This window comes from Bufo bufo, chromosome 3 (genome assembly GCF_905171765.1).
Source record: "Bufo bufo chromosome 3, aBufBuf1.1, whole genome shotgun sequence".
NCBI lineage: Eukaryota > Metazoa > Chordata > Amphibia > Anura > Bufonidae > Bufo > Bufo bufo.
The window spans coordinates 668,339,144-668,365,523 of record NC_053391.1 but is presented as its reverse complement, the minus strand read 5'-3'; the positions used below and the strand labels follow the sequence as shown (position 1 = coordinate 668,365,523).

The 26,380-nt window shown below is 43.0% G+C and overlaps 1 protein-coding gene across 5 annotated transcripts in view; it reads left to right on the top strand.

The window, feature by feature from the left end:
- FAT3 (FAT atypical cadherin 3) overlaps positions 1 to 26,380 on the top strand; it is a 588,664-nt gene that overhangs the window by 502,314 nt on the left and 59,970 nt on the right. For all 5 annotated transcript variants that reach the window (XM_040426352.1, XM_040426353.1, XM_040426354.1 and 2 more), the window contains 5 exons: positions 11,244 to 11,440; positions 12,359 to 12,512; positions 15,621 to 15,854; positions 24,506 to 24,895; positions 25,672 to 25,886. In XM_040426352.1, coding sequence (XP_040282286.1) covers positions 11,244 to 11,440; positions 12,359 to 12,512; positions 15,621 to 15,854; positions 24,506 to 24,895; positions 25,672 to 25,886 — 1,190 coding nt within the window. The remainder of the gene's footprint in view (positions 1 to 11,243; positions 11,441 to 12,358; positions 12,513 to 15,620; positions 15,855 to 24,505; positions 24,896 to 25,671; positions 25,887 to 26,380) is intronic.

Here is a 26,380-nt window from a genome sequence, read left to right as displayed (position 1 = left end):
TTCCTCCTGGCTTCAGAGGCTCCAAGTTGTGGCCTCAATATCCAGCAGAGCTGAAGGTGCTCCAGCTGGCTTAGGCAGGACACATCCAGCAGGGACGTGGACCTGCTTCCTTCCCCTAGCAGGGGGTACTCTCCACTGACCTCTAACTAACTAAACTCCTCCTTAGAGGGAGAATTAGGATAGAAAGAAGGTCCCATCCTCTGCAAATGTAGCTCTGCCATGCTTGCTGCCACCTTCTGGTGAACCAGGTGAATTACATGAACAATAAGAGTTGCATAGAAATAGCAATGCAGATTGTAGTGGACTGAAATAAATGCATAAGATGACACTGTGTTAGCCCATAGAAGACAGTAGAGGGGTGCAGAGTGGTAATGGCTCTCTGGGTCATTACACATATTTGCCATTGTAAGATTTACACAGTAGGGGGTATAACAGATACAGGACCCTGTGAGATATCGCATGTATAGTGTGCAGCAAAAATAGACTACTTAAAGGGGTTGTCCCATGAAAAAATAATCTATATTTTTCAAACCAGCACCTGGATCTGAATACTTTTGTAACTACATGTAATTAAAAATGTAGTATAGCTGTTAAGTTATTTAATAAAATGTATCTGTATAGCGCCACCTGCTGTTTGTTCTTTTTCGTATTTCTTTGTCCAGCTCACTGAGATGGTCACTAGAGTTGAGCGAATCGAAGGCAAACGACTTGACTTTGATCCGAATTTCAGGAAAAATTAGATTTTCCGCAAAGCTGAATTTCCTTGCCCTTTATGGTAACGATCTATATTTCCTGAAATGGCTGCAAAAAAAATAAAAATACTCACCTCATCCATTTGCTTGCAGAGAGGCTGTTGTCGCCATCTTGATTGAAGATACCGCGCAAAATCTCACACGGGGTGACTTCACCACATTACCCCGTGGTGTCTTCAATCAAGATGGCCGCAACAGCCTCTTCTCGAGCAAATGGATAAGGTGAGTAATTTTTTGGTTTTGTTTAACCGAATTAACCCCTGAAAGGCCTTAAGTTTTATCTCAGATGCTGCAATCAGTGATGAAAGTGGCATCTGAGGGGTTCAATGACGGGGGGATGTCGCGATCACTGTTCCCCATCATTGCGCCTGCTACAATTCTTTGTGAAATAATTTTTCATAACTTCGCTCATCACTAATGGTCACAGATACTCAATTTGATCCTTCAACTGCCTCCTAAGCTGTGATAGGGAGCGAGCTGCAACAGAAAGGACATGCCCCCTGAACTGCAGCAGAAAGAACACTCCCTTTGAGCTGACAGCTTGCCATAAATCTAGAAAAGCATTTGGAGCAATGAATGGGGAGATCTCTGGATCGAATTGCAAATTTTTGAATTGCAAATTTTTATCGCGAATATCGGCACTTAGAGAATTCACGAATATTTTGAATATAGTGATATATATTCGTAATTTCGAATATTTAAGATTTTTTTTTAATCAGTACCCATGATCCCTCCCTTCTTCTAGCTTGTGGGCCAATGAGAAGGCTGCAATATCTTTGACTTTAGGAGTAGTATTGATTGCGAATTTTTCGGAATGCGAATTTTCGGAATGTAACTTAAGCAGGGGGGAATCATGACTTCAGATGGAAAAAAATGACGAATATTCTATAGTGCTATATATTCGTTTTTGACCCACGCCTATATTGATCACGTAATATTTGCCTATTACTCGATCATTACCTTGCCAATTTTTAGAGTAAAAAAAAAAGTAGAATATAACGAATATTCGAATTCGCGAATATTCAACAAATATTTAATGAAATATTCGCGAAATATCGCGAATTCGAATATGACCCCTGCCGCTCATCACTAGTGAGGTACAGGGCTGGTTCTATATGATGTCTGATTTTTGACATTAATTAACCCCTTTAACTGTATTGTGCAATAAATAATCTCAGAAAGTTGGTTTAAGAGCCGATCCTGGGAGCCAGGGGGTGAGATTTGTCTCTGTTTCTGCGGTTCCTGTACAGCATGCAGCACAGTTTGCAAAAAAAAAAAAAAAGAAGGGAAATGCATGGCATTAATGGGGGCAAATCACCTAACTGGTAACCCCATCACTGAATGGTGGAAACTGTGCTTTCAATGCCAGGAATAAATCAAAACAGAATGTCTGTAATCAGCATCTTACCCAAATGAGATCAACTGTTTTTGGGCTTGATTCAATTAACGTGCAGCAAATCAATTAATTAATGTAACTCCTTTCCATAGCCGGCCTAGGTGATGGAGTGCATGCTAATTGGTGTGATTCTAGTAGTGCTTCAGGAAGCTCTGAGGAGCAGATGGGAGTCATTGACTTAGGTCATTGCTATACAGTGGCTGCATCTGATTAGAGAAGAGACGTTCCTGGATGTTTCACATGAGAACACCTGGATTAATTTACTCCACCGCCAATAAATCCTCTGCTTTTCCTTTGTAGGGATGACCTCCTTGATTCTTTTCAAGAGCATCCATTACCTACTGTACAATAGAGACAGACATTGTGACCAAGCCTTTTAGAAAGCAGAGAAAACATAAAGACATACATAAAATGTGCATACGGTTTTACTTTTTTGGCATTCCCCGAGGAATCCGGTTCCAACATTAAAATTACTGACTGATGAACTCCATTTAGCGGTTTTATGGAGAAAGTCACATCTTAAAGAGGTTGTCTCGCTTCAGCAAATTGCAAGTATCATGTAGAGAAAGTTAATACAAGGCACTTACTAATGTATAGTGATTGTCCATATTGCCTCCTTTACTGTCTGGATTCATTTTTCCATCACATTATACACTGCTCATTTTCATGGTTACGACCACCCTACAATCCAGCAGCAGTGGTCGTTCTTCCCCACACCATCACACAATCTCCAACATGTATGGTGCATGTTCTTCCAGGTCGATTGGACAAGCCCTTAGGTTCTTAAAGGCTAGGGTTTCTAAAGTGCTTAGGTTTTCAGGATTGCTGTCATGCTAGCACAATTTATCCTAAAATATTTTGGTATGTTATCCACCTCTTCTTGATCCAGCAATCTGTTGCCACTAATTGATTGACTCTATCTCCTATACCAGATTTTGGCATCCTGTTCTCCCAGCTTCTTGAACTTGGCTGCCCTGGCATTGTCATGATAACTCAAGGCCTCACTGATAGCCCACCTAGATATGACTGCTATTTAAAGTCAGATCTCTTCCTTTGCTCGAAAGTTCCTGATCTTTCCAAGGTTCTAGCCTTCTGTGAATATGAAACCTCGTTTCTTCAAACTTCTAGCATTGCTCTTAGTTTTTTGGCCTTTGTATATCATTTCTTGGCTTGACCATTTCCTTCATCTCCTGTGTCTCTTGCTCTGCTATCTGGTATTGCATTCCTCAGTTTGACCCAACGATCCTTTCCCCAATTGGAACTTTCTCTGAGAACCATGACCTGGAGATATCCCAAGGGTGACTAGCAGGGAATCCCTTAAACCACTGTTTCCAAACTAGTTACTCAGAAAGCACATGTACCCTTCGACTTTGGGTGAGTCAGATGTTGGGGGAAGAGAAGGGTTGGACATGTTGGATTTCTGAGATGACCAATGTTCTTGTTGTTGAGGAAATTATGGTTCTTCCACCAGCAGTTACATAAAACTTAAGCTGGCCATACACATTAGATCTTTATGGGTCAATCTCACTGATTTCGGTGAAACTGGCTTAGCATCTAATGTATATGGGACCTCCCAACTTTTCTATGATAGCAGATGTTGAGGGACGAGAAGGGTTGGACATGTTGTATTTCTGAGATGCCTAATGCTCTTGTTGTCGAGGAGATAAGCCAACATCAGAGGTGTGAGGCAGCAGCGTACTTCTATGTCCTCATTGAGAACACAAGCTCATCAACCAGTCCAAGTGTGCCTGCGTATGGGAGAATCCGGAGAAAGCTGTCAGTCGAAGGAGCGAAGCTTACCCTTAAATTACCCGTCCTGAGTAGTTTTTTCGAAGCTGAATCAGTGAATTGAGTTTTAAGCACCTACAAAATAAAGCAAATTAAAGATGATCATTGACTTTTTATAGTCTTAAACCACACAGACGATTCTCTAACTCCCCGAGCTCACGGCGCTGCAAAAAAAGTTTGTTAACCACCGTCAGGACTCTCAGCGGTCTATTAAAATAAAGCAAAAAATCAATACAATTATTCTGGCAAGTTACGGAAATGCGCAGCACTTAGTTCCGTGGTGATACTAATGTCACCTTGTAATGATCCTTTACATCATTTTTACATGAAAAGAAAGGTTTACTGAAACCAATAATAATTGTATGTGTAATGAGATCCACTTGGTTTGCTTTAATGGTGATTGCTATGGAAAATGATATTGTGTCTATTGCCTTACCTGTTTGACTTACAAGCGCTGCGTGGGCTCAGAAGACGCAGGATTGTTAGGCTATGACTCAGGAAGCAAATCTGTGGGATATTTAATCAAATCTGCTGTTAAAACACTCCTAGACTTTTTTTTAAGGCAGTTTTACTACACGGCAACGTCAACCTCCAGCAGATTTTAATTGGATTTTTTTCCCGTCCTTTATTTGACAATACGTTGCGGCTGACTCGAGAATTGCCCTAGAAATTAATGAAGTATTGTTAATCATTTTCCTTTAGAGAAACTGGAAAATTTACTGTCAGCGGTAAAAGCTACTGACAGCTCCGGTGATGGGTTGTGCATTGACACCTTCACTCGCCGAATAGCTTAGAAAGACAAAGGGATCTGCCGCATAACAAGCACATAACATTATATAATGACCTAGGCAGTATGGATTCTCTAGGGCAAGGGAGACACGGACAGAAGACGGAGCAAAAGAGAACCAATGCGAAACAGGAGCGGAATGTGCAAGGAGATGGATTGGTCACAAATAGGCCGACGAGATTTCTATACCAAATATTGGTCGTTGATTGGCATGTGGTTGGTTTCAACTAGAATTTTTTTGAAGGTTTTTACTTAGTGGTGGACAAGGCCACATGGTCATTTTCCCCGTGGCAGGGACAGACTAGTCTAGCGGAGTATCATCCGGGAGGTCAAGACTCTGGGTTCCAAATACAAAAGGGTTCCAACGTTTCAGCAGAAGACAGCCCGATATGGAGGTGACTTTTGAGACGACCACTTGTCACCAGAGTTTATTTCTTATGGGATGCTTACACCTGACCTTTAAGATCTTAGGATAACAACATTGATTACGATGCACTTAAAAGTGGACGTCCACATGGTCCTCAGAGCTAATTCCTCTGGTAGGTCCACAGTCTGGCAATGTCCTCTGCTTAGATTGGTACCACAGAAAGACAAATTAAGACACCTATTACATACTGTATATTTTTGCTGACAATCAGGCAATTATTGAAAATTAACAGCTCAGGGGACGTGTCCTTTTACTGCAGCTCTCTTCCTGTGACAGCTTAGGGGGCATGTCCTTTGTGCTGCAGTTCTCTCCCAATCATGGCTCAGAAGGTGCGTCTTTTTCTGCTGCAGGTTTATCCCTATAACAGCTTGGAGGGCATGTTATTTCTGCTTCAGCTCTCTCCCTATAATAGCTCATGGGGTCTGCAATCTATCACAGGTCAGGGGGCATGTTCTTTCTGCTGCAGTTCTCTCCCAGTAACTGACACAGCTTCTAACAGTAGATCTGGCTGGTAGCAGTTGAAGGATGGAACTGAGCATGTGTGACCACCTCAGCAATGTTACTAAGGTGGACAGATAAATAAGTAAAAGAATAAACAATGCATTTTACTGAATATTTTACTCATTGGCTGTACTACATTTTTAGTTACATGCAAATAGAATAATATTTAGATCCAGGTGCTGGTTTGCAAAATGTAGAATATTTTAACCCCCTAATATGCTCTGTTCTGCTGTGACTGTGTTTCCAAACACAATCATACAAAGATCTATAATTCTACATCTATGAAGGCAACCAACGTCCTTTTGTTTGAAATATCTCATTCCTTCTCATTCTCTAAATTGATGAATATTTTTGCTCACGGTCCCTCCATCATTATTCCCTGCGCATTTCTTATTTATGTGTGCGGTCAGTATCTCCACAACTACAGCGGCTGAAGGCAGTGCATCTTGTGGAGTGTACAGAAAATACATTGCCGGATAACACCTGTGATTAATGACCATTGATCGTGCTACAATGTAGAGCTTCAGATACAAGGGCCGAGTCACCCAGCAGAACCGCGTCCCCGTGACCTCGAAGTGTCAGTCCTTACGAGATCTTTGGAGGACTTAGCTCATAGTAGGAAGGCACTGAAAATATCACAACCATAGGAAACTTTTATGTTCTCTAAAAGGGTACTGCAATAATCTATGTTTCTAGTGACCATTGGTGTTATGTAGCAAAGCTGAGTTTGTAATTTGACATAGATTAGGGTGATATTGAGATGTTTGTTGAGTTTTTGCATAAGGTTATCTAAGTGAATTATAACTCAAAAAGAGAAAAGTGAACTCACTATAATCATTCCCCTAGCGACACTAGTTGCATGTAGACTTGTGAGGGAGATGCAATGGATATGCCTTTAGATTATTTATTGAATGTACCTTGAGAAATTATGATAGATGTAAAAGAAAAATCCTCTCTTCAGCTCTGTGAGGTATGTTTGACAAACATGAAAAGACTGTAGTACATAGCATATGAGGAGTTGCAAGATGAATGGCATAATGAAATACAACCATAGTTAACTTCTTAAAAAACAAACATAATAAGGGCCACTAGGTTGCAGCAAAGCACATTACATATAGTTGATACCAGAAATAACACCAAATACAATAATTGAGTTCTTGATGAGAACCATTAGCTGGGACAACACATCTGGTGTGTTGGAGGTTGCTCATCCCTGTCTTGGATAGTGGTGGCCATCTTAAAATGAGTGAGACGGGGTACTAGAGGGATTGAGGAACATCATTAGGACACTAACTATGATGACTATATGTGTGACATGCAGGGGTGTTGCTAGGGTCGAAAAAGATCCGGGGCACAAGCCCCAATGAATATGGCCCAATTCTCTAAGTCCCCCCCTCCCCCCACACCGCATTTTGCTGTACTTGCTATACAGCAGCACATACCTGTCACATCCAGTGCCTCCAGGTGACGTCTCCTCTGATGTAGATCTTCTCTGTCATCATGTTCTCCATTTGGTCCGTACTTCTTTCAGCCATACCTCGTATCTGCAGAGTGTGACACACAGACATCTTAGCTTCATCACATTTCTGTCATCATCCCCCAACCTGGAGTCCCCACAGTGTTATCCTCCTGCTTGCTGTGCTCCCCAATACCCCTGAAATAGTATCCTGAAGAAAAATTACTGCCATACAGATAGACCCCCCATAGTAATAGTGCCCCTCATAGTCCCACCAATAGTAATTCCCTTCTAGAATGCCCTCATTAGTAATACTGCCCCCTACAGTGCCCCCAACAGTGATAATGCTCCCTAAGAGTGTCCCCATTAGTAATACTGCCCCCTACAGTGCCCTCAACTGTGATAACGCTCCCCAAGAGTGCCCCCATTAGTAGAAGAGCCCTCCAGTATTAATAATACCCTCACAGAGCCCCCAGTAGAAATATGGCCCCCTGTTTTCCCCCCCAGTGGTAATAAATCTCTCTACAGACCCCTCAGTAGTAATAGGGCCCCCATAGTGCTCTTAGTAGAAATAAGGCGGATCTATAATTCCCTCCTATAGAGCCCCCAGTAGTAATAAGAACACCTATAATGTCCCCTGGATTTGCAGTGCCCCCTGTAGCTATATTCCTCCCTCCACCATACAGTCCCATGTAAATAACATCACACCATCTCTCCAGCCCCCTCCAATATACAGTCCCATGTAAATAACATCCCTCTCTATCTAGAGCCCCCTCCAATATACAGTCCCATGTAAATAACATCACTCCCTCTAGCCCAGGGAACTTCTTTCTGCCTGATGGTTTCCTGAAACACTCAAGCCTTGGGACACTGCCTCTTTATGACTGGGAGCTTTAGTCACACTGCCTGTCCAGGAGCCTGCTCTGCTGTGTTACTGAGTTTTGCCAACACAACACACCGCTATATTCCTGCTGCACTGCCACTGCTGCTGTTGTTCTTCTGGGTCCCTAAAAAGTTTTTAGTAAAAGCCAAGGCTGCACAGCTTGCACTCTGTCTCAGGCTATTGCTGAGCTGAGCCTCACTTCCTGCCGGCCCAGCACTGATAAGACCAGCGAGGAGCGGCCGAGCCAGCCTGACTTCCTGTGCGCCCACAGCATAACTAGTAAGAGGAGAAGTGAGGAGGAGCCAGCAGCCAATCAGGTTAGAAGATCCACTGCAGTCGTCGCTGCTGTACTGAGCGCAGCTGGCGCCGCCGGCACCCGGCTGTGTGAGTGAGTCAGCTGAGCTGAGCCAGCCCAGGAATCAGATGTCATGCCGCAGCTGATGTAAGCCGAGTAGCTGCCTTAATAGATGTAATATCGCAGTGTGCAGCACTGCAGCCAGTCACCACCAGTCTCCCGAGTCCCAAGGTTTGGGGCAGTGGTAGTTTGATTCGGATAAAAAGCCCTAGCGACGCCCCTGGTGCCATGTATAGTCAAATTTTAGGTTTCGGCTGGAGGGTCACTTTAAGTACAGTAGCTTATGTTCCTTTGTGACCATGATCCTATTTCACACATGATCTACCCTTTTTTAACCTCAGAAGTGCTTAACCAAGAAAGATCTGTCTTCATGTGGTTTAATGATGTGGATAATTGTTATTGCTCTCTTCAATGTCACTGTTCCAGGCTAATATAAGGTTGCTTCATCTCCTGTTCTCCTCTCCAGTCTTCATTAAATTCCACCTGAATAAAATGCTTATCTCTGAACATTTCCACATTAGGGCTTCTTACCCTGAGAAATATTACAGAGAAAAGCATGCTGGAATTAGTTAAAAAACTGAGCAGAAAGCTGAATGTCAACAGGAAGTTCTGTATGTAAACAGGAAGTTCTGAATGTAAACATCCTGCCAAGATGCAGTGATGTTGAGAACAGGGGAAGGAAAGTGCTGACATAAAAAACTGGTTTATGGGCAAAAATATGCAATGATTGGTCAGATAAAGGAAACAGAAGAACCCTTTAACGATAACGCACAGCTAAGTGATCACCACAAAAATGAAAGCTTAGGGTATGTCCACATGGGACTTATTTTAGTATGTTATTTTCTCCCTGAGGGGTAGCTGGGTAGCTTTGGTTGCATTATCCAGTGATTCTGGCTTGTGCAGCCAAAGAGTAAGGAGCTGCCTCTTGCCTGTGCAGGGTGAGGCCTGCTCCAAAGGTTTTTCCATTACTCCATGATGGTAACAAGAGCCAAACTCCTGAAAGGAATAACCCTGAGAGAAAGTAGGAAAGATATTCACAGCCTGTGTAGGATCACAAGGGATGGTGCCTGTTAGCAAAGGCACGCTCGTTTACGACAAAAGACTTTGTTTTTTGTGGAGAGGGTATGTGCCAAGAATGCCCACCACAATCCCATAACAGATTGGCTGTCCGTTGAGGATCTTTATGCCACTATGGGAACTGCAGTATGGATTTTAAAGGAATTTGCATGCCTGTGATCGATTTGGAACGGTAGCAAAATGTCTAGAAAGAGCTCAGGGACTACTACCACCATCAGTCCTCTTATTCTCACCTGCCCACACCATCATTTATACATGGTGAAACAAGTGCTTTCAACTTGTAGGAACATTTCATGCAGTAAAATGCGTGTGTAGCTTTGCTGACCAGTAATTGGCCACATGGCGCAGCGGTTTCCTTCCAGCCGATTCTCGGCACATTTGCTGGGTTGCAGATGGATCTCCACCGGTCCCTATTATAGTTAATGGGGCAAGATGGAGACGTTCAAGCTTCCCGCAATGCTGGAATGCACAGAGATACGGCAGGCTATTTCCTGCCGGAACAACCTGCCAGATCCATAGCGCTAGTGTGAAAGTACCCTTAGGGTGGGTTCCCATATAGGTTTTTGTTGGCATTTTGCACCGCCACCTCTCCATTCACCACTAAGGGACTGACGGAAATGCCCAAGCTACTGTCAGAGCTCCCGTAGCGGTGAACGGAGGTTGGCCCAGCAGGTATGGTGTGCTCTCCTTAACTTCGGTTGCCCGTTCTGGAGACATGAGCAGGTCCCGGAAGTGGGACCCACACCTGTCTGACATTAATGGCATATCCTTTCAATATACTATCAATGTCCCAGATGGAAATACCCCTTTAATAGTGACACAACCTCTTTAAAGGGAGTCGTTCACCTAATCTGAGCGTTTTAGACCGCTCAGATCAGGTTATAGACTCCTTTGCCCACATTACAATGTTACCTTTATTTGTGCTGTCCCTTGCCGAGATCTTCCAAAAAAGACTTTTAAAACTTATGCTAATGAATTTTGGCAAGTTCCCAGGGGCGGCATTACTGCAGCAAGTGCCCAGGCCCCTCGGTGATGTGCCCAGAAAACCATACCTCTTTCATCCCTCTGGGCACAGCACTTGCATTGCACCTGCACATCGTCACCCGCGATGCTAGGGAGGCTCGTCCCCATCCCCGCCTGTCATTGGCTGCTCCTCTCCAACACCGGATTTTTTCATCCGCTCACGGGAAGAAGCAGCAGCGGCGGTGCGGGGACCAGGAACGGCGCAGGGAGTGGGGAGCCAGGTAAGTATATTCACTGTGACGGGTCCAGGCATTTTATAGTCTTGGATAACCCCTTTAAGTGAATAGAGAGGCTCTCCATTTGGGACTCCTATATATTAGCCAGGATGACTATTCAGAGGGTTTCTTGCTTTGTAATACAGCATGCCCATGTGTTACACAGTCAGAACCATTGAGTTCAATAGGCACTGTGCAATGTTTAATTTCCCCTGTGGGGGCAACGCAGGGTATTTGAACACTTACTGCTAGGTTGTAGAATATACTACAGCTGGAGGTTTCACCAGCAGGACAGCCTTTAATTATCATCAGGAGATACTTCTAAAAAAAATTGGCCAAAGTGGTCGACCCCCTTGTGTTTCCTCTAGTAGGTGATCTTGCATGTCTTGCATTTTATATTGTCTTATGGTTGTGACTGGAAGACTAAAGACAGATGTCCATAGCCGTGACAGTGGCTGCAACTTCATATTTTCAATTACTGCTCTGAAGCACAAACTGCTGCTGTACCAGATGAAACAAAGAGGTGCATTGAGTAGTGATTTGCTATATTATTAATACGTATCTGATTATTCCATCATTTCAGGAGGTAACCCCAAAGGGAAGTTTGCCTTAGGGCTGATAGAGAATGAATGGAAAGTTTATGTGAAAAGGTCCCTGGATCGAGAAGAACAGGACACGTACTTCCTCAACATCACTGCGACCGACGGACTTTTTGTATCTCAGACTGTCGTGGAAGTTTATGTCACCGATGTCAATGACAACAGCCCCGTGTGTGACCAGGTACAGCAGAAATTGCATTATTTGGTTTTTCATGAAACTGTGATTTTTTTACCCCATTAATCCATTATCAGCCGTATTAGCAGTTGAGGATGCTGATTAGAGGGTTCTTTAAGGGGATGCATGCCATCATGATTGCTATAGATAAGTCTATACATCACAATGGATCTAAATATAGGATAGATATATGTATGGGGCATCAGGTAAATACTACATCTTACCTTAATGCACCACGGCAGTGCATGCCCTTTAGAGACACTGAACAAGCAGAACTACAGGGATCAGGGAGGATACTGTGTAGAGACAGTGAACAAGCACTACTACAGGGAACATGCAATGGAAAGACACTGAACAAGCATGTTTAGAAACCCTAAACAAGAATGGTTACAGGAACCATGCTCTGTAAAGACCTTGAACAAGCAGGACTGCAGGAAGCATGCTCTAAAGAGTTAATGAACAAGCAGGGTTACATGGGATATGCTATGTAAAGACACATAACAAGCAGCACTATAGAGAGCATGCTCTAAAAAGACATGAAACAAGCAGGACTAGAGGGAGCATGAGCTAAAGAGATAGTGAACAAGCAGGGTTACACGGGATATGCTATGTAAAGACACAGAACATATAGGGATACACACACTAAACAAGCATCGCTACAGGTAACATGTTCAATAAAGACGCTAAACAAGTATGGCTTCGGGAACATACTCTATAAAGGCAATGAACAGAGAGCGTGCCCTATACAGACCACAGGGGATATGCTATGCAGAGACTGAACATGCAGGGGTGCATGGAGATGTTTAGGTCTGGATTTTGTAATGCAATTTATTTTAATCCACAAAGACCATTGGACATAAAAATGCTATATATCGTGAAGCTGTAAATGAAGTGGTGTAAGTGAAGGAGACTTTCTGTCCACAGGTTATAAATGCAGCCTCTGTTCCTGAAGACATTCCTCCCAATAAGATGCTCCTGAAGATCAGTGCCAGAGATGCAGACATCGGGATCAACGCTGAGATCCGCTATTCGCTCCATGGTCCTGGTTCTGATAACTTTTATTTAGATGCTGAAAGTGGTAAGTGAGGATACACGGGCACGATGGGCTATTGTGCTGGACTCTTATGGCTAGAAAGTGTTTTTGAAGGGTTTTCCAGGAATAAAGGATGTTGGTTTGACCCTCAGGACCTCTAACAATCAACCTCTTTACATTCAGCACTATTGAAGTCACATATGAAAATTTCCAGTCTTGTCCATAGGGGTACAATACACCCCTACAGTGCATCTGGAAAGTCTTCAGATCCTTTCATTTTTTTCACATTTTGCAATGTTGCGGCCTTAAGCCGCTGCTAAAATAAATTTTAAAAAAATCATGTTTTCCCCCTGTAATTCTGCATTCAATACCCTGCACTTAATATTTCTATACTTTGCTCCATTCCACCTTCCCTCAACACTGACCAGTCTCCCTGTCCCAGCCACTAAAAAAAACACACCCCACAGCATGACACTGCCACCACCATGCTTCACTGTTCGCAGTGCCTGGTTTCCTCCGGACCTCATGCTTAGAATTGAGGCCAAAATGTTCAATCTTGGTTTCATCAAACCAGAGAATCTTGTTTCTCACAGTCTGAATCCTTTGGCTGCTTTTTTTGCAAATTGTAGGTGGGCTTTTATGTGTCTTTTACTGAGGAGAGTCTTCTTTCTGACCACTCTACCATAAAGCCCAGATTGGTAGAGAGCTGCAGTGATGGTCGATCTCCTGGAAGTTTCTCCTGTCTGCTCACAAGATCTTTGGAGCTAAACCAGAGTGACCATTAGGTTCTTGGTCACCTCTTGTACCCAGGACGTTCTCCCCTGATTACTTAGTTTGGTGGGGTGGCCAGCTCTTGAAGAGTCCTGGTTCTTTCAAATGTCTTCCATTTATGAATTATGAAGACCATTCTGCTCTTGGAAACTTTCAGTGCAGCAGATTTTTTTCTATCCTTCCCCAGATCTGTGCCTCCACACAATCCTGTCTGAGCTCTACAGGCAGTTTTTTCCTCCCCATGGCTTAGTTTTTGTTCTGATATGCATTGTCAGCTGTGACATCTCATACAGACAGGGCTGTGTTTTTCCAAATCATGTCCGATCAACTGAATTTACCACAGATGACTCCAATCAAGGTCTAGAAACATCTCAAAGATGATCAAGAAAAATAGGAGGCCCCCATAGCTAAGGGTCTAAATACTTATGTCCATGCAAATTTTTGGTTTTTCATTTTGAATAAATTTGCAAAAAAATTATTAAATGTTCGCTTTCTCATTATTTTATTTATTTTACTCTACTCTATATACTATTACGGGGCATTGAGCGGAGAATGATGGGGGAAAAACTGAATGCTTTTGATTTTAGTACAAGAGGCAACATACATTTGTAACAAAATGTGAAAAAAGTGAAAGGGTCTGAAGACTTATCGAATGCATTGTATTTTATTTTATTTTTTTACCCATTGTCCTGTGGCCTATGGATGTGCTCCTTTTATAGATGTCTATGCTTTTTTCTCATCCTTAGATATTGCTATATGGATGTGTCTGGAAATAAACACAACACCTTCATACAGCCATGGCCCCCAAGTTCTAAGCCCATGGGAGCAAATAATACAAATCTTTACATATAATATTGAAAAGGGGAGAGGAGCAGAAGATTAGGGAATCTGATAAGCCTGCCTAAAAAGATGCTTTTTTAGTACACTGTTAGGCTGTGGTTGTTGGGAATGAATCTGATTGTCCTGTTTTGGATGCACACAAGCTGTGCTATCTTATCAACTATCTGCTCCAAATTGCAAGTTGTTAGTGAGTCGTGCATGACGGAGAAAATCACACTCCAGGATCAAAGCAGAATTCTCTTGTTTATTAGAGGAAGTTAAGCAGTATATACTGTATGTACATCAGAGGGGACGTTCCCCCTGAGGCTAGTGGCATTGTTCCATTGGTCATTATACAAAAATAAATTTTCACTTCTGCGCAATTAGCATAACTAAGGAATGTAAACTATAGATAAGTGCGGAGTGGTCCTGGATGCCAGCGCCATCTTGTAATGGCTTCAGATGTTTTAGTCTAATATCCACAACAGTCCTGTGTAGCGCATTCCGGAGAAATGGTGCAGCATGAGAACATTTTGAAATAGGGAGTGGAGGTTCAGATTATGGTGGATATTAGTTTAGGTTGTTGGTAGAACTTATAGCATGAGTATGGTGGTAGACAGCGATGATAGAGAAGATATAGGGAGGTCCAACACTGTAGACAGCTATGTGGGTGAGAGTTAGAAGTGTAAATTGTATTCTGAAGTCGATGGGCAACCAATACAGTGATTGGCACAGAGTGGAGACATTGATGTTGTAATTGGCACAGGATGGATGCATCGGTGTAGTGATTGGCACATGGTGGAGGCATCATGTAGTGACTGGAACAGGGCAGAGGCATCAGTGTGGTGGCTAACACAGGGTGGAGGTACAGTTCAGTGACTGGCACAGGTTGGAGATATTGTTGTAATGACAGGCACATGATGGAGGCATCAACGCAGTGACTGGCACATTGTTGTAGTAGTTGGACAGATAGATGAGCCTGGCTGCTGGGTTCAGGATAGTTTGGAGAGTTTAGTGAGGGGAAGACGGATTAGTAATGAGTTATAGTAATCGAGACGAGAATGGATCAGGACAATAAGGGCTCCGGCTGTTTCTGCATTAAGAAAAGGGCACATTTTGCCAGACTGTTTGTATTTATAAGCACATATTCCTGGAGAATCCATCCCTCCTTAATTCAATTCACTTGGTGAACATCATGCAGAAAATACTAATGAAAGTGAATAAGGTTAAAAAAAAAAAAGCCAAAAATATACCGTAGCGAGCCTGGCACCCTGCCCATTTTTGACAACTTCTGTGATTTTCCATAGCTGTGAACCAGAGACTGTCTTTTGCATTTGGCTGACCTCTTGTAGTTTAATTAAATGTTGAGAACATGAAGCCGTTGGGTGGCGGAGAACGATCTTCTGGGGACACAGTTTTAGTTTCCAGTCCGGACTTAATTGCCTTCATGTGTGTGAAGACAAAGTATAAATTGTGTACATTGCTGGTGGCGGCCACCGGAGAGGGAACGGGACATATGCTACAGGTTGAGCTGTCATCTTTTATTTTTCCAATCAATTGCAGGGGAGCTGAAGACCATGGCCCCGCTGGATCGGGAGAAGATTCCGGTGTATAATTTAATTGCTCGAGCCACGGATGGGGGAGGAAGATTTTGCCAGTCTGAAATCCGCTTAATTCTGGAAGACGTCAATGATAACCCTCCAGCCTTTTCAGCTGACTATTACACTGCCAGTGTCTACGAGAATACGGTCACCAAAGCTTTACTGACAAGGGTGCAGGCTAATGACCCTGATGTTGGTAAGTAAACTAAGGTTTTCAAAGTCTTCATCACCGGGGAAACCCGGAATTCCCAACCCTAACATTACCTCAGAAAGTTGCAGGTAGAATGGTAAAAATATACTGTATCTCCTCAGCTATGTGTTCTGGAATATGGAAGTTGCCTAGCTAAATGGCAATCATCCTCCTGGTTTCTCTCCCTGTGGTCTTCAAAGGACCCCCTGACTAAGTTCCTTATTGTACCTGGAAGTCCAGGTTGGGAAACACAGAGGAAATATTTAGCATGAGCAGTTCAGTAACTTCAGTTCCATCTTGCTGGTAAGAAAGGAATTGCTAAGATACAAGATATCCATGCCAATCCTGGTGCCAGGTGTACAGATTTTATTGGCTTTGGTCATAACATGTTTAGCGACCCATCAGGGACTGCAGGAAAAGGATGTGAGTGGTGATTGTGGCCTAGATGGTGGTAGTAATTAGTGTTGAGGGAATCAAGCTTCGGATCCAAGATACAAAATCAATTTGTTCAAAACTTTGTTATAATGCTGTCGGGAGACCCTGCGGTATGGGCTCTGGCGAAGTGAAATTCGTTATCTTCGGACGATTTTTAAACTTGAAAACCATTTTAAAACTTGAATATCAAGTCATATCTGAAGCTCTATCATATGTTGCTAATAGGGATCTCTACTTATTGGACCTCCTATTAAGTATTCTCAGTGGTCTCAAAATTAAGTATATGCTGAACTGAGGGTGCCTTATTATATTTAGGTTAATATTTAACTTTTAATAGTGTCATCTAAAATAAACGAGACAGTACAGTGTAGTGAACTGCTGCACTTAACTAGAGAGGGAGCATAGAATCTATGTTTGCAGGTAAGGCCTAGTTAGCTTCCTAGTATATAGGAGGGGTTATTGGGGAGGAGCCTACTAATGTGGCCAGTTTACTCACCCTAAATGCTCACCCTACTTGGCCTAGTCTAATGAGTGTAAATACCTCAATGGCTGTAGTCGGGGCACTCGTCCTTAGAAGGACGACCCCCAGCCTCAGGAACCTTGGGCCTATAATGCAAGACCCTATGCTCTTACCTCCCTAGTGGATATCTATAAACCTTCATCCGAAGCGTTTCACCAGGTAGGGACTTGGCTCTTCAGGGATATTGGTTGTCAGGGCACCGGAGGCAGTGGCTGTGCGCCTGTTTACATCACGCGGCAGTGGCATATCTGAAGCTCGATTCGCTCAAGATTAGTAGTAATAATCGGCAGTCCACAATGAAAATCTCCTCTCTGGAGCTTCCTGATGCCGTGCAGTGACTTGGGGGGGGGGGGGGGGCCCCTTGGTATTGGGGCTCCTCTCTGGTGGTATTTTGGGTGCCCTTGATGTTAAGTGTTTGGCAGGGTGCAAGGCAGGAGTATGGGTGCAGCGGCGAATGTATGGTGGAGTCAATAACCAGGCCAGTTGGTACGAATAAATAAGTCTCTGCAGAATAGCACTACTAGTACATACGACAATAGCAAGGCACATGACCAAGGGATATAACACACAGAAATCTGTTCACAATAACAATGTATGGACAACAGCAACGAATGGGGGTTGCAGTGTTTCTCTCTATCTCTGGAAAGTCCCTCTGCAGAACCTTAGGTATCCAATGAGGTTCTTGATAAATGCTTCTGCAAATTCCCGGGCTGAGGGGTGCAGATATTAGATATAAGGTTTCTCTCTGCCATAACCGTGCAACGTACTTTGCTGACTAAAATACACAGTCTTTGTAGATTATGAGCCCTCTAACTTCTCTCTCTGGAGAGAAAAGACATGCATAGATTATGCCTATGTAGAGCACAAAATCATACTATATCTCTGCACCCAGGTAGTTCAGCAGTCTCCAGATAAAGACCAAGATGCTCACCATCACTGAACAGTGAAAATGGGCAGATTGTTCTGACTGCCCACGCTATCAGAGGAGGCATTCTGCCAAAAATGTTGTGCTGGTAATCAATGGCGTGTTGCAGTGGTCTCTGTCTGAGGTCCGACAACCTATGCTACAGACTACTCCCTGACCGGTCCTATAAAGTCTGACTGCCCATGCTAAAGACTCCTCCTGATCGGTCCTATAGAGTCTGACTGCCCATGCTAAAGACTCCTCCTGATCGGTCCTATATAGTCTGACTGCCCATGCTAAAGACTCTTCCTGATTGGTCCTATAGAGTCTGACTGCCCATGCTAAAGACTTCTCCTGATCGGTCCTATAGAGTCTGACTTCCCTTGCTAAAGACTCCTCCTGACCGGTTCCATAAAGACTTTCTATGGAGGAGACTGTAGCATTGCCAACCGGAGGCGGCACCAGTCTGAGAGGTTGTGGTGGTAGAGTTTGAGAAGTCTCCCATTTTTTGGGTAAACTAGGCACCTCTGAGTAAGCATATTTCTATTTTTCTAGCTACAAATCTGAACCTTCAGCTCCAGAGCTGGGGTTTCACATTAACATTCATGGAATTTTTGGGCATAGACGACAGTCGTAGTTATCAGAGCCACAGATCAGGGAATATAATGAATATCTTTAAGTAATTGTTCTCAAACACAAAGCCATTCTCAGGTTCATCTTGATATATCAGGAGGCCTGTAGAACAGAGCTAGAACATTTTATTTTTTTCTACCTTTTTTCTTGCTACTCACCTCAGCCTGAACTTTCACTAACACTTCGTGTTAGCGATTTAATCAAAAAGAAGGCAGCATCATCACGATATATTCTTACTGATGCTATTAAAATGACACTTCTGTAGACTTTTCATTTTTTAGAAGCCGTTTTTCTAACAAAATGACATGTAGTTCAAAGGGAGACTCAGTGGATCTGACACAGGTTTAAACGCTGCCTAGAATATACACCTTAATTGCATCATGTTCAAATCTTAAGATTCTGTCATTTTTCTTACGATTCTATCATCAAAGTTGTCCCAGATTTATAACATTTAAAAAGTTTAAACTTTTCGTAAGAGCAAAAAGCAGGAAAGATCATCGCAGAAGTAAAAATTTTTAAATAGGTCATCAACATCAGATAGGTGGGGGTCCGACATCTGACACCTCCACTGATCATCTGAGACAGGGAGGCAGTACTTTCTGTACTACATCATTTACAGGGAAAGATAGGGAGGCAGTACTATCTGTACCTACATCATTTACAGGGAAAGATAGGGAGGCAGTACTATCAGTACCTGCATCATTTACAGGGAAAGACAGGGAGGCAGTACTATCTGTACCTACATAATTTACAAGAAGAGACAGGGAGGCAGTACTATCTGTACCTACATAATTTACAGGGAGAGACAGGGAGGCAGTACTATCCATACCTACATCATTTACAGGAAGAGACAGGAGTCAGTACTATCTGTACCTACATCATTTACAGGAATAGACAGGGAAGCAGTACTATTTATATTTACATAATTTCCAGGAATAGACAGGGAGGCAGTACTATCTGTACCTACATCATTTACAGGAATAGACAGGGAAGCAGTACTATTTGTATTTACATAATTTACAGAAATAGACAGGGAGGCAGTACTATCTGTACCTACATCATTTACAGGAAGAGAAAGGGAGACAGTACTGTCTGTACCTATATGATTTATATGGAGAGACAGGGAGGCAGTTCTATCTGTACTTACATTATTGAAAGGGAGGGAGTACTATCTGTGCCTACATTATTTACAGGGAGAGACAGGGAGGCACTACTATCTGTGTCTGTATCATATATAGGGAAAGACAGAGAGACAGTACTATCTGTACCTACATTATTTACAGGAAGATACAGGGAGGCAGTACTATCTGTGCCTACATCATTTACAGGGCGAGACAGGGAGGCAGCACTATCCATACCTACATCATTTACAAGGTGAGACAGGGAGTTAGTACTATCTGTACCTACATAATTTACAGGGACAGACAGGGAGGCAATGCTATCTGTATCTACATCATTTACAGGGGGAGACAAGGAAATAGTACTATGTGGCAGTTCTATCTGTGCCTATATCATTTACAGGGATAAACAGGGACACAGTACTATCTGTATCTACCTCATTTACATGCAGAGACAGGGGGCAGTACTATCTGTACCTACATCTTACACAGGGAGTGACAAGGAGGCACTACAATCTGTGTCTGTATCATTTAGAGGGAAAAACAGTGTAGCAGTACTATCTATACCTACATCATTTACATGGAAAGAAAGGGAAACAGTACTATCTGTATATATATCATTTACAGGGAGAGGCAGGGTACTATCCGTACCTACATCATTTACAAGGTGAGACAGGGAGGTAGTACTATCTGTACCTACATAATTTGCAGGGATAAACAGGTACACAGTACTATCTGTATCTAGTTCATTTACATGCAGAGACAGGGAGGCAGTACTATCTGTATCTAGTTCATTTACATGCAGAGACAGGGAGGCAGTACTATCTGTATCTACATCATTTACAGGGGGAGACAAGGAAATAGTTTTTTCTGTACCTACATCATTTACAGGGGAAGAAAGTAAGACAATACTATCTGTGCCAATATCATTTGCAGGGATAAACTGGGACACAGTACTATCTGTATCTACTTCATTTACACACAGAGACAGGGAGGCAGTACTATCTGTACCTACATCATTTACAGCAAGAGACAGGAAGGCAGTACTATCTGTACCTACATCATTTACAGGGAGAGACAGGGAAATAGAATAGCTATAGCAGGCATAGCAGTTCATATGGCACTACTGCTGCTGACACTGGGGGGTGTTATGTCTGCTTGGGACACAGTGTTCAGAAACACAAAATGCACACATACACCTGCAGATACTTAAAAAGAGGATCTGCAGCAGCTGAGATGTGTATGGCCAGTAGTAATGAATTATTTTTATTGGATCAGGATACTCTGTGGAGACTTCTAATATTCCTATAATTTACAGCATGTGTGATATTTATGCTATATTAGTTTTTTAGCATTTTATTGGGTATAATAAACACCAGGTCTAATAATATGTTTCACCATAAACACCTTGTGTAGTTGACATTTTGCACAGCGCTGTATGCCAGCCTTTGCCTTACATACCCGCAGCGGACTCGGCAGGCCGCAGCGCCTCATATTAAACATACGGTGTCATTTGTTATTCTCACACCTCTAAGCTGCCGATGCTTAGGAATGTGGCACTTTATAAATACTACCTAAACCAGCAACACCCCAGCTACCCAGACCGCGACACGACATAAATTATCGGCAGGGTGTGCGGCTGCTTCAGCATTCTGTTTTAATTAACACTAAAATGACTCAGCCTGACTGGAAGGAGCAGACAAGCATGTGCCTTCCCTTCAGATCTCATTAGTGCGGACAGGCGCCGAACGCAGATGTGCAGCACAAAGCCATAGGTAGTCAGGAGCTGGATCAGCAAAATATAGACTGAAGCGAGCCTGTAGCGGAAATGTAGCAGAGCTGAAATGAACCTTTGATTTTGCAATTTGCACTTTTTATCTCCCATGATTTAAAGTTTTTTTTTCTCGCACGTATACATGTATATTGATCCTCAAAGCTGCCTACTTAAAGGGTCTCTACAGGAGTAGAAAAAATAAAGAGTGTCTTTCTTCCAAAAACAGCATCACACCTGTCCACAGATTGTATGTAGTAATGCAACACAGCCCCATTCTCTTCATTGGAGCTGCAATGCCAGACACAGCCTATAGACAGGAGTGGCAATGTTTATGGAAAAAAGTGGTCATGTTTTCTTAGCTCCTTTAATCTTGGTGGTGATGACCTGGTAGCGATACCAAAGACAGGTCACTTGGATCTAACGACCCACCACATTGTCATAGAAGGCTATGATTGGGTCACGTCTATAGTACAGGGATGCTCAACCTGCGGCCCTCCAGCTGTTGTAAAACTACAACTCCCATCATGCCCAGCTGTAGGCTGTCTGGGCATGCTGGGAGTTGTAGTTTTGGAACAGCTGGAGGGCCGAAGATTGGGCATCCTTGCTATAGTATGTCATGCTTAGGAGGAAGCAGACAACGGTGGGGAATAAGCACACTGAAACTAATAAATTTGGTTAGTCTATAGAACTATGAATGGGATCAGTGATGCAGTAACCAGCTCCGTCCACTACACAATGGACAGAGCTAAAGTTCCAGGGCTGACTTCTGGCACAGGAGCTACCCCAAAACAGCTGATTGGTGGGGATTATATGGTGTCAGACGCCTGCTGATCTGATGTCTGAGGATAGGACTTTAATATAAAAAACATGGACAACCCCTTTAAGATGTTTGTTGAAAGTTCAAGGTAAAATGCATTACAAACAATGAGCTTTTGGTGGGTTTTCATGCTGTAGGTGTGGCCCTATAAGCTTATCTTCTTCTAAGAGGACACAAAAAACAATTTATAAAGTGAGTCTAAAGGGGCTGTTTTGCAGAAATGAGGCTGGGCCAGAGAGCAGCTTACCATTGCGGGTCTGGCTTTGGCAACCTTCAGCAATCAGCTAGACTCGAGATTTGTAGGGGCATAGCTATAGGGGGTGCAGAGGTAGCAGTGGCTACTGGGCCCAGGAGCCTGAGGGGGCCAAAAGCCAAAGACCCTTGTACCGCATAAGATGACACTTGTGTCATAGAAAGTGCATGCTGGTCAAGTTACACCTCTGGCTGGAGGGAAGGGGTTAGGTCAAGAATTTGGCATTGAAATGGCAATCCAATGCCTCAGGCAGCAGGAAGGCTATGGGACCTCTTTACCTGGGAGGGGCTGTCCACCTGTCGCCAGATTGACAAGGCCAGACATTTAGCCCAGCCCTGATCATTTTCTGCCTGCACCGCAGATCCGATTAGCAGAGCAAGGGCAGAGGTTCTACTTTACCTTTGGAGCAGCGACTACTCAGGCACTAGACTAAATTATCAGGGCCAGATTAAATGTCTGGCTCTGAAAATCTAGCGTCAGGTGGGCACTTCTTTACCTGCACAGGTGAAGTTCTGCTAATGAGACAAATCGATTTCTTAGGATCGATCAGCTCATCTCTAAGCTAGACATTTTCCCTGCAGTGGCCACTACAGGTGAAACATAGTATTGCAGCTAATAAAATGAATTGATTGGGCATGAAGTACACTGATGACTGACGGGCCGGGTCCACTCTTTGTTAGCATCTCTTCTCTCTGGCTCATATAAAGGGGTCTCAAGTGAGTGAACGCCCTTAATGACATGCATATGCCATGATAGGATATATAGAAAGGGGTTATCTTGTGAGACAATCCCTTTAAGATGATGCAACTTGCCTGCAGTGCTGTGTAAAACAGCAAGTAACACATTGTGCAGGCGACAACCGTTCTACTGTATATCTCTATGTTGTCTCTGTTAGGAATTCATCTCTGGTAACTGTAGTGTTTGTATGCAATCAGTATGTGGAGCCTCGTGCTGCCATCTGTCAGTACTGTTGGGCAGAAGGATAAAGCTGTCCAGTTGGCTTCCATTTTGCATGACCTATGTTTGGATGGTGACTGCACAGACTTTGTGGCATGATATTGCAATATAAAAGTGCACCTGTTGTCTGCATGTAGACGGCCAGCTGTAAAAATATGCCGATTTTAGGATCAAGGGCTACTTCTCAGACCACGAAGGCTGATGCCCAATCAAATAAGAAAAATAAAGTTCTACCAAAGTTGAAAATGCAGCAATTAAATTAATGATATCATCGAACCAGACACAAGTTTAATATATTATTATAATTCTTCTACCGGGGGCCAAGAAATTATTAAAAGAAATCTGCCGTTAGTTTTTCTTCATATCTGCCAAATTGGTTTCTCAGGTCTGTGGCCATAAACTAATTGTTATGACTTTTCTCTACTTTTTCTTCTTTTTGCATCCTTTCTCTTCCTACCCTTCACTTCCTCTCCTTCCCCATTCTTACCTTCTCCCCAATCCCATCCCTTCCTCCCTTTTTCTTCTTCCATTATCTCCTCTTCTCCTTCCCCTCTTCCCTGTCCCTCCTTTACTTCCTTCCCTTCTGATCCATTCTTCTCCTTGCTTTTCCGTTCTTCTTTCTTCTCCTCCTCTCTTTCCCTCCCTCCTTTTCCGTTCTTCTCCATTTTTTCCTCTCCTTCCTTCCCATCCTTTCTCCTCTCTCTTACTTCTCTACTTCGCTTTTTTTGTCCTCTCCAATTTTCCCTTCTCCTCCTCTCCTTTCTTCATATCTCCTTATCTCCTTTTTGCATCTCCTCTCATTCCTCCCCCCTCTCTTTTCTCTGCTTTCCTCCTTTCCCGTTCTCTCCTTATGTTTTTTTCTTCTCACCACTTATCTCCTCCCCCTTCTCCTCTTTTCCTATATTTCCTTTCCTTTAGTTTTCTTCTCTTCCCTTCACTATTCCATTCTCTTCCTTTTATTACTCTTCCATATCATTCTCTTCTTTTTCTCATCTCTTACCCCTCTATCTTTCTATTCATCCCCTTCACATTTGCTCCTCTTCTCTTCACTCTTCTCTTTGTTTATTTCTCTTACTCATATCCTTTTCTTCTCTTTCTTCCTAATCTCTTACCTCACTGTCACCTTCTTAACTTTCTCTTCATTTACCTTTCTCTCTCCATTATCTGCCTTGTCTTCTTTATCTCACCTTCCTTTCTTTGCATTTACACATAACTTATGAATCCCCGCCTTTCTTTTGTATTGTAGGTATAAACCGGAAGGTGATCTACTCCCTGGTTGACTCTGCAGGTGGACATTTCACTATGGATGAGCAATCTGGCATCATTGTCCTGGAGCAGCCCTTAGACCGGGAGGTCCAGTCCTCCTATAACATCACAGTGAAAGCATCAGACAGGAGTCCCCTTCAGCCATTATCTTCTTTTGCAGTTGTTACAATTACAGTCTTGGATGTCAATGATAACCCGCCAGTATTTGAAAGGAGAGATTATTTGGTCACAGTTCCAGAGGACACGGCCATTGGCAACCAAGTCATGTTTGTGTTTGCGGCAAGCAAGGATATTGGCTCAAATGCAGAAATAACTTACAGCTTCAGGACCGGAAATGAGCATGGAAAGTTCAAGATCAATCCCAAGACAGGTAAAAGGCAGTATGAGGTCTTCTAGGACACCATTGTGCATTTTCGTCTTGGTTGTGGTGAAATTATTGCCCAATCTCAGTGTATCCCTACAAGAAAAAGTTGTGGTTGATTTGGGACTTAATCTGAATTATTTTGGTTATTGCACAACTTTTTCCCCTCTTGTGGAAATTTGATGTCACATGACTACCACGGTAACCTGTGACTTTACCAAAGCCAAAATTCACAGTTGACGTGAACCTTACTCATTACCAATTGATCATCTAACATCAGTCAACAGCAGTCAATCTCATATTTTGTCTCTACCTCTCCTCTTTGTCAAACTCTAAGCATTCTGGGGAGCTGTCATTCCCTATCAGACCTGAAATGGTGGACATATTAGACAGCACCATCATTTTGTCTACAATACAGTGTGTTAAATAGCTCTCCTCCAAAAGGAGGAGAGACTCCAATAGGAAGAAACCCATCTGAAGAAATTTTTTCAGGGTTCTTGCCCCTGGTCAGTGCAGATCAGGGTTCTGGTTGATTGGATGAACCAGTACCTTCCAGAGCTGTGTCAAAAACAGCTCATCCAGCCAACCAGTAACCTTATTTGTACTGATGAGGGGCAAGAACCTCGACACACCTGTCTTTTTGTAGGCATCTATGGTTTGGCTAGTAGTTTTCTTTCTTTTGGAGGGGAGCTAACTTGCATACTTTTCTCTAATAAAGCATTGCCTGAATCTCTTCAATGAGAACCAGTCTACAGGAAATGCATCCTACTTGTTTTTAATTTCAGGGGCAATTCTAGTGGTCAATTCTCTGGACTACGAAAGCTGCAAAAGCTTCTACCTAGTGGTGGAGGCCAAAGATGGCGGCAGCCCTCCACTCAGCGCGGTGGCAACGGTGAACATCAACCTGACGGATGTGAATGACAATCCTCCGTCGTTCAGCCAGGAGGTTTATAGCGCTGTCATCAGTGAAGACGCCTCTGTCGGAGATTCTGTCATTATGGTAAGTGTCGCCACTAGAGCTTTACTTAAGAACCTATTAAAACTTTTATGTCACTGGGTGTTTATTGCACGGGATTTTACGATTTCCTGCTTACCTGATCGACTCGTGTCCTACCCAAGGTCACGCCGTTAAATAAATATGAACATGCCGGTTACAACAGCCTCCTAAAATGTAATAAGATTTTTACGGGCTGAGTGAGTAAACATGTCGGCATCTTATAAGCAAACATAATCCCTCGTACCGAAACGCGTCGGCCATAACAAACGCGCCTAGAGAGTGTTTATAAAACCTAATTACATTTATGGGGCAGCGTCAAGATAAACACAAGACATACACTGGGGAAATTCATTTTCTCATAGTCTGTATTTATTATATTTATTTAACCCCCTCCCTCCATTAAAAAAATATTACCAGTCCGCCATCTCTTAGGTATATATGTAATCTGGAAAACTGATCGACAACCATAGCTCCTGCTATTAGAGCTTCCTCAGGGG